The sequence below is a fragment of the Theobroma cacao genome, chromosome 1, assembly GCF_000208745.1.
Source record: "Theobroma cacao cultivar B97-61/B2 chromosome 1, Criollo_cocoa_genome_V2, whole genome shotgun sequence".
Lineage (NCBI taxonomy): Eukaryota > Viridiplantae > Streptophyta > Magnoliopsida > Malvales > Malvaceae > Theobroma > Theobroma cacao.
Window position 1 is genome coordinate 17499619 of NC_030850.1, and position 9181 is coordinate 17508799.

Here is a 9181-nt window from a genome sequence, read left to right on the forward strand (position 1 = left end):
AATATAAAATAATAAGTGATATTTTTACTAATGGTAATTAATCAATAATTAGTTATAATAAGTGTTCCACGTCAATATTATGCTATAAGAACTTATTTGATGCAAAATAAAAATACGAAGCTTAATTAAATGGAATAAAAAAAATAAAAACTTAATTAAATATTCTTAAATAGTTTAGGAACTTATTTGAGTATTATGCCTATTTTTTTTGTTACCTAATAGTGAGTGACTCAGTGTGACTCAATTGTCCAAAGGGTATAATTATCTAAAAATTAATTCCATGTCATCAAATAAACAAAGACACTAACAGTAAGGTTTATATGTCCAACAAAAAAAATTCTTTTGAAATAGATTGTTTATTTTTAATATTAATGGACTTGTATAAAATTATACACAAAACTTAAGAGTGTAGGGATATTTTACTTAAAAATTTATATAAATCAACATAAAACTCCTCTCTGATATCAATCCTCCCCTTCTTGTGGGAATTTTTGTTTTAAAAAAAAAGCATAACTTTTACAATTAAAGAAAAAAAAAGGAACAAATAAACAATTAAACTAAAAAGAATATAGTAGAACAAGTGAACAACTTTACTTGCTAGGCTTTTTACAAGTACTGTTGCATAGAAATTTTCTAGCTATATATTTCAGACCATATGTGTTCATAAAGCACCACCAAGAAAATAATGAAGATGTAGAAACCATTAAAGAAAGGAGATAGACCAAAGCAACTCTAACCTAATGCCCTCTTTTTTTTTTCTTTTTGAATGAGTGTATATACATAAAGACATGTTATTTTCCAACAAAATCATCCACAGTAAACTAGTTGGACAACTCTATAAATGCCCTCTTACTATGACCTCAGGTACTCTATTACAAAAGAATAAACAAATCAAGATATCTTTATTAATAAAGGTGAGAAGAGGGAAAAAAATTTGGCCATCAATGATCAAACACTATTCATGTTCATCCTTGAAGATCAGAGGTGTACTTGTAAATAAAACAGATACTCGTGTATAATGATTGACTCAAGCTGTAACATTAGGCCTTGCTTGTCTTGCCTGATTGTTATGTCCCTTGGGCTGAAGCAACATAGACATGGATCGCAACCTGTTTGTTATCTCGGTAAATGATGGTCTAGATTCAGGATTAGGAGACCAACATTGTTCCATCAACTTCTTCCAATCGGGATCACAATGCTCTGGAATAGGAGGTCGAAGACTGTTCTTCAATATCCCCCCTTTAATCAAAATTCACCAATTAGACATAAGCCATATTTAGGTAGAAGCAAAAGGTTTTCATTTATTTTTCAATCACAAGTAGAAAAAAAAAAAGATAAGGTCATTACTACTCAACTAAAAACTAGAAAACAAGGAAGATGTTTAAATGCGTACAGATTATGATATGACATCAAGGTTTTTGTGTGAGTTGTTTAGTTTTGTTGTTTTACACTCCTACAGAACAAGAGCACTTGAGCCCAGTTGTAAAAACTAGCTACCCTTACACCTCTCCATAAAACTTTTTGCACTTCATTTTCAACAAAACTAACCACTTGATTTAGTTCCTAAGATCATCACTACCATCATTGCTAACTCATGAGTAAACTTCCCAGTGAAGCCAACTTTAAAAGGTGAGTATAATAATTTATTTTAGCATATTTTTGGCTTGCTTTTTGGAACTTTCTGAATTGTTGTCTTATTGTAAATAAAAAATATGAAATAGAAAAAAAGAGCAAAAATCACATGCAATCCTCATACTCCAAGTAGATTTGATTTTGTACAATCCAATCCATATATGCCAAAGAAAATATCAATAGACCATTCTAATTTTTAGCTAATGCATTCCTCCACAGTTGAAATTGATAACATGTCAAAACCTCCCAATCACATATTCATGCATGTGAATTTTATATTCACTACCAGAGCGAATTGCACATTAGGTAAATCGAAATCTTACCAATAATGGCACCACAATGCATATCGGCATATGGCTCCTCCCTAGTCAAGATTTCCCACATTGAGATTCCAAATGAGAACACATCAACCTATCAAATCAAATATTATAAATTTGGCTTCAATTTTCTTTCTTTCACAGTGGTAAGACATTTTAGAATATGGCTTTAATAACCTTTTCAGAAACTCGGCTACTGCTACCATTTAACAGTTCTGGTGCCATCCATGGCAGGGTTCCTCGCACACCTCCAGAAACAAGAGTATTGTGCTTGATTCTTGATAATCCAAAATCTCCAACCTATAAAAACAAGTACATAGTAGCCATGCTTCAATTAAAAAGCCAATAAAAAACTTTCTGAGGCTATTCAAATTTTTTTTTGGAAAGCTTGAGGTTATTCAATTGTACCCAAGCATGTGATCAACAATCATTTTGGACCAAAGCCAATAAATTTCATTTTAACCAGAATTTGGAATTCTTCTCTCTCGCCATTTGTATTCTTATGACATCTTGAAATCAAATCTCTACTAGAAAGATTGAGAAAAAAAGAAAAATCTCGACTAGAGAGGAGTTCATCTATGACATATTACCTTGCATATGGGTCGTTGTGGGTCCCTTAAATTGATAAGCAAATTGTCACATTTCAGATCAAAATGGACAATGTTTTTAGAGTGCAAGTATTCCATGCCAAAAGCTGCATCCATGGCAATTATAAGCTTTTTGTGACGATCTAGTGAGCTGCATAAAAATTTCAAAACACCGTAAGTGCATCATTAATGAGTGAAGGACCTTAAGATTGAGGGATTGAACCTATATTACCTATCCTTCTTAAGTAGGACATTCCTAAGTGATCCATTTACCATATATTCAGTTACAGTTGCCAAGGTTCCTCCAGTTCCATCTGGTACTACTCCATAAAATGCAACCACATTTGGATGATGAAGATTTGAGAGGATTTGTGCTTCTCTCCAAAAGTCTTTGATCTGGTACAGCCAAATGTTCATTAGCTTCAGGCATGCAAATAATTCAAATTGCTATGAAGAATATGACAGTAAAATTATTCAAAGGATCTCAATACTACTACAGAATGGGAATTCCCCCTTTCATCTTGCTATTACAATAGCAAAAAGAAAGTAAGGGAGGAAAACAATAACCCAATGCAAAATGCCCACTAGACTCAAGCATCTCAGTTAAGTTTCACATGTTTCTATATTTCACATTTAAGTCAATTGACTCAATCTTGCTCAATCAAACACCAAGCCTCACCCCACCCCTAAAGGATAAAAAGGCCTTTTTCTTCTTTTTTCCCAAAACCCTTATTCAAAATTTGAAGTAATGATGACACCCACGGGCTAATCTTTCTTGATAATAACATGTGATTTGTGATTCATATCAACACTATTGCAAACAATTTAACTCAAGAACAAAAAACCTCCCAAATAGAACAAGAACAGATTATCAATCTCAAATTGCATAAGAGAAGGTCAAAACAACAATAGCAGCTATATTTCACTTTAACAGAAGTCAAGAAGACAAAGGGCCAAAAAGAGACTAATAGGAATAAGAGCAAGGTTACCCCCATGAATTAAACTTCACAACTTACAATAATAATATTTTAAAGAATATTTCCTCTTTTTTTTTTCTTTGGCTGAAATTAAGATGCAAGTGCACTTTTCAAACCACCTAACCAGCAAAAATTATTCCATTTTTTTCTCTCTAGAACTTTCTACACCCAAAATTTATAGAACAAAATAACTAGTACAAACGATAATGCATGTCCTAAATGTGAACAAAGACAAAATAATAGCTTCCAGATGAATCTCATTCAAATGTTTATAATGCAAGCATATATCCTCAAATCTGTACCCTAAATCATTATGAAGCTTCTAATGAGATTCAGTATCAACTTTCCTACATTTAAAATTAGGAACTAGAAAAAGAAGGGGAAGAAATAAGAGGAAAATATCTTTAGAGACCCACCAGCCGGTCCTGCTCAGATGATCTCCCAGAAAAGTAACTCTTTTTTATTCTCTTTATAGCAACATCTGTTCCCCGCCATTTTCCATGATAAACAGTTCCATATGTTCCAGATCCTAGCTCCCTCAGTTCTTCAAGGTCAGCATTTTTGATAATCTGTACATCAAAATTAGAAAACTTTCATTCACCTTTAGAAGCTAATTTTACAAAGCAACTGGTCATGTATTAAATAAGAAAGTTTTATTGGAAACATGTATAAATCAATTTAGAGTAAAACCTGCAAGCCATAGATGCTGGCTTCCATTTCAGCTATCATGGCATCACTGAAGGACTCATCTTTGTCTCGAATATCAGCTGCAGCATCCTATGAACAAAGCCATTAAGCAACCTAAGTTTACTAACATCTATACAAGTATTAAAACTAGATGTACATGACAAAATTTAAAAATCTTACCTCAGACTCATATTCAAGAATGACATCATCCAATTCTGTTGCAATAGGAGATATGAGATCATTGCTGATTACATCCACATGTGGGACAACTGCAGGTGAAACTTGAGCCCCAGAAGGCACACTAGTGATCACATCTTCCAATATAACTACAGGATCTGGTTGGATTTGACATTTGTTCTTGCTTGAGGGTTCTATCTGAGCAACCGTAACATCTTCTACAATTGAGTTCTCATGCACTGATACTATGAGGGTGATCTTCTCAGCATTCTGATTGAGATAATTAAGGTCATCATCAATGAGAGAAACCTCTCTATTAAAAGCTGCATATTTGGCTGGATTCTCTAACATAGCATGAAGGTCAGCCTTGTGCAAGTTTGAGCTCAGACCAGAGTCTACATGAACTGCAGATGGTTGCAAATTGATTGAGCCCGTTAGTTGATCTTCTTTAGATATATCCTTTCGACTTGCAACACGTTGCAATGGTGGTCGTTCATGAGACATTGGGCCATTTAATGACTCATAGATAATACCACCTTTTGGACTCTCAATACTTGAGTCTTGTCTGGTCTTTGGAAGTAAGTCAAGGTTCCAGGTGCATGAAGTAATGTTCCCTCGTCCATCAATTACTTTTCCATTAAAACCACAATGGTCAACTATATCAAAGGTGGTTTTGTCCACGGTCTGTGGATGCTCCATGTTATTCTTTATAACTAAGGATGAAGTAGCCATCTTCAGAGAGACTTGTGAATTTTTTCCCCGAGAATCAATACCACCAATAGAAGTTTGGCCATAGTCTGCATTAGACGATTTATTATTGTATTCCATACTGCTAATAGGGGATCTCCACTCATAATGCTTCCCACCTTGATGAAGAAATGCATCACATTTATCAGATTTGTTCCTGGAATCCAAGCTTGTAGTATATTCATCATAATTGTTTGGTGTCACAAAACTTGATTTACTCAAATCAATTTTAGCTGTTTGGCACTTGTCATTACTGTCACCAGTACCTTTATGAATAGTTTCATTCTTGATAGAAGGTTCAGGATATGGAGAACAGTTCAATATATCCAGTGTTGACTTTGATGTAGATTCAATAGCTGACAAATCATTTTCTACCCTGGGCTTCATAAGATCAATGTTATCATGCCATTGCATCAACCTTTCCTGCACAGCATTTGAAACAATAAGGGAAGGTGGTTGAGTCTTTGCAAAATTTAAAGGAGAATATGGGCTCATTCCTTCTTGTGAACAGTAAGCAGACCTCCCTCCATACTCTTGTAGCTTTGAATCAGAAAATGCATGTGACATACCAAGTTGAGAATCAATGGAATCAACAGATTCTGACAATAGACTCAGCTGAGCTTCAGCATGTGACATAGGCTTTTCTGAAAGGAACGATATTTCCTTATGCATAGACCTCTCATGCGAGACACCATTATAATCACTATTATTTTTGTTTAAAACTGAAAGAGTCAAAGAATCTTTGCTGAGTTCAGGGTTTAGCAATTGCCCTCCATAAGCTTGGAATGTTTGGCCGGCATCAACCTTTACGTGAGGGTGATTATAATTCATCAAAGTAGGTGGAACTTGTTGAACATGTTTATAGTTAGTAGTTTCTGTGCTGCAGTACTCAGGATTCAAGTGTGCTGTAATGAAAGAACTGTTGCTTTCAATGCTGAAGTTATCGCCAATTGGTAGTGCATGAACACTTTTGGAATCTCCATGCTGGAAAGGTAGTGGAGAAATAGGAGGAGATGGAAGTGGGTATCTGGTAGTATTTGGGAAATCATGGAACACTTGAGATGGATGCAAGGCATTAAAACCACCCTTAGTCTCCAATGAGGTTATTGAAGTTGGGCACCGTTTGTGGAAACTAGGTTTATGATCCAAATTGGGTCCTAGTTGATTTCCTTCACTAGGTAAACACTGCCCATCAGAGGTTCTTTTAGGATTAGGATCTACTATACTATTAACAGCAACCACATACTGGTAATTAGGATTGCTCTGCTGAATGGTGCCAGACTCAACGGAAGATGTACTTTCAAACTCACCAAAAGGAATAAAAAATATCCTCAGTCTTTGAGAACCTTCAAGCTTTCCAAGCCCGTGGTATTCTTCTACCATATTCTGAAGGTCTTCATCAGAAGACATAGATATAAGGGCATCAAGATCCTCACCTGGAAGTTGGTACTTGATTGAATGAGGTTGGTTGTAAACTTCTGAAGTTTTACTCACAAGCTCTTCCCAAGAAAGACTCTTCTGAATGGAAATAATGCGCGTCTCACCCCCAACATATCTGAGTTTGCCATCACTAGGCCTAGGCAATATTTTTCCACCAAAGCTACAGAGAAATTTCATTTTCCCAGATTGAGATCCATCAGAAACTCCCTGCCCACTAAAGCTGCTGGAACTAGGAGAGTCACCTGCATAAATGCGTGGAGTAGTTGGTCCAAAACCATTTGGATGGCTTTTATTGCAATTCAATTCACCAAAACCCTTCCTTGACACTTGCCCAATATCACCATCTTCCTTCTGGTATCTACTTGATTTTTCAATACAAGACCCATTTTCACTCCCTTTAAAAGACCCTTTCGCAGATGCAAAATCAGAAATCTCAGAAGCACACTCAGAGTCCATTCTTTTCAACCCAAGAATGCGGGCAAGATCTTGATACCCCAACTGATGATTCTGGTTTTGATTGAACCCAACTCTCTTCTCGTGTATTTGAACTCCATCTGGTATAGCAAGAATTGCTCTTGTACCAACACACTCTTGAAGAAACTCCATGGAGAATTCCTCACCTGTCTGTACAGAGATGTTATTATTATTTACATTCTTTCCCACATTAAGAACAACAGATGTAGATTCTTGCTGAACCAAATGACTAGACGGGATAGGCACCTCCCTGATCATGTTCCCCAACAACTCTTTGGGTCTATTTGCTTGCATATAGACAATGTCTTAGCTCCTTGAGCCACTCTTTTTCTCTTCAAGCCACGAACCAATAATGCATAATCAAGCTGTTCTCATATAAGCTATCTTTCACAACCTCACAATCGAAATCTAATAATCCCCACACCTAAAACTACCATCTCCTAAGCCTAATAGCTTAAACTTCAAATCAAAACTAACACACTTTTGCTCATCAATACCATCCTATCTTCTGTTTGCAACCGAATTGTGAGGACTCAATCACATTCAACACATATTTACAAACAAAAAGAACACCTCTAATTTACAAAACCCATTTTTCTACAACAATTAGGTACACAAATTATGCACAAGATATCAGCATCCTCAATCCAAGGCCAAATTTGAGCTAGAATTCTAATCAAACAAATGCCTCTCTCTTCTACAAATTCCACAACCAATCAGATAACCGTAGATCCAAAGGAAGAATATATGCAAATCAATCATCTAACTACAAAAAAAAAAAACATACTCAAGAATTATGCTTCATGATCATCTCTGAAAATTATGAACACCAAATCCTAAAAAATCAGATATGAAAATAAAAATAAAAATTAAAAAAATAAATACATAATTAGCAAACTTTGAATATCGATCAAAATTATAAAATATAAGCGAAATTAAAAAGAATACCTGATAATTAATCTGCTGAGGAAAATCTAGCTCGTGAGCTGATAATTATATGGATGATGCTGAAAATGAATAGTTTTGGAACTGGATCGAGCCAGGGGGAAAAAGCGGAGCGGAGAAATAACAAATGGATAAAGATGAGAGAAATTGGAAATGGTGGAGAGAGGACCGTGGCTTACGCCTGCAGCAGGTGACAATCTCGGGCATGCGAGAGCTGACATTGCCGAGAATTAAGCAGCATGTACATTCCTCATTAAAATTATAAATAATATATATTATATTAACCAAAAGAAAAACCTTTTTATTGTTTTTAACTGTAACGATTTTTGTTTTTGTCTTTTTATCTCTCTCTCCTGAGCGTCCTACGTGGAGTATTTGGAACTCCCACACTTTGTTTCACCCACTCAAGTTTTTTGAATTTCTCTTCCTGTTCTTTTATGGCCTCGCGTTTTCTCAAAATTCCCGCAAAACAAAGGGTAAAGTGCCAACATCCTCGTACCTTTTTTATTTTATAATATACTTTCATTTTTTAATTTTTAATCATAATTTTATTAATTTTTGAAATAAATAATTTAATCAAAAAAAGTAAATACCGATATTGAAAAATATAAAATGATTAAAATATTTTTTTAACTAATTTAAAAATTATTATTATATTTTTTTAAAAAAAAATTTCAACTCTCCAAAAAAGCACTGACTAATATTTCGCGAAGGATTTGGTGCTCCTTGACTTTTTTAAAAATTTAATAAAAATATTAATCAAAAATTAAAAAAATTATATGATAGTAATTTTTAAAATTAATAAAAAATAAATTTATCATTTTAATATTATTACATCATTAAATTAATGAAAACACTAATGGTTGACTAACGGTTTGACCTATGTGTTTCCTAAAAGATTTTTTTGTGAGACAAAGTGTCCATTTAAAAAATTAATGGACTTGTTTAAAATTTCAATTAAAATTTAAGAAGATGTGGGTATTTTACCCTATAATATATGGAGTAATATAGTATAAGAGTTTTTTTTTAAATGTTTCAAAATATTTTGGAAGGTTTAATAGTAGTATTTATTTATGTGAAATGTTACTCATTCATTAATTAATGAAACAGGATTATGTTGGGTTTTTCTTTTCTTTTTTTCATGTAAGAGGCATTATGACTTATAGCTTAATTTCGATATAATTTTTTATTTTCATAT

At 34.0% G+C, this 9181-nt stretch overlaps 1 protein-coding gene across 2 annotated transcripts; it reads right to left on the bottom strand.

The window, feature by feature from the left end:
• LOC18612822 lies at nt 573-8265 on the bottom strand. 2 transcript variants are annotated; one of them, XM_018114141.1, is made up of 10 exons: nt 7987-8265; nt 4821-7804; nt 4381-4652; nt 4204-4290; nt 3930-4082; nt 2769-2932; nt 2540-2687; nt 2127-2249; nt 1956-2043; nt 573-1239 (listed from the first exon to the last, which is right to left on the bottom strand). In XM_018114141.1, the coding sequence occupies exons 2-10, from the start codon at nt 7330-7332 to the stop codon at nt 1028-1030; spliced, it is 3759 nt and encodes a 1252-aa protein (XP_017969630.1). In that variant the 5' UTR covers nt 7333-7804; nt 7987-8265; the 3' UTR covers nt 573-1027. The 2 variants fall into 2 exon arrangements, with proteins under 2 accessions (XP_017969630.1, XP_017969629.1); XM_018114140.1 differs by having other exon boundaries at nt 4381-4648; nt 4817-7804.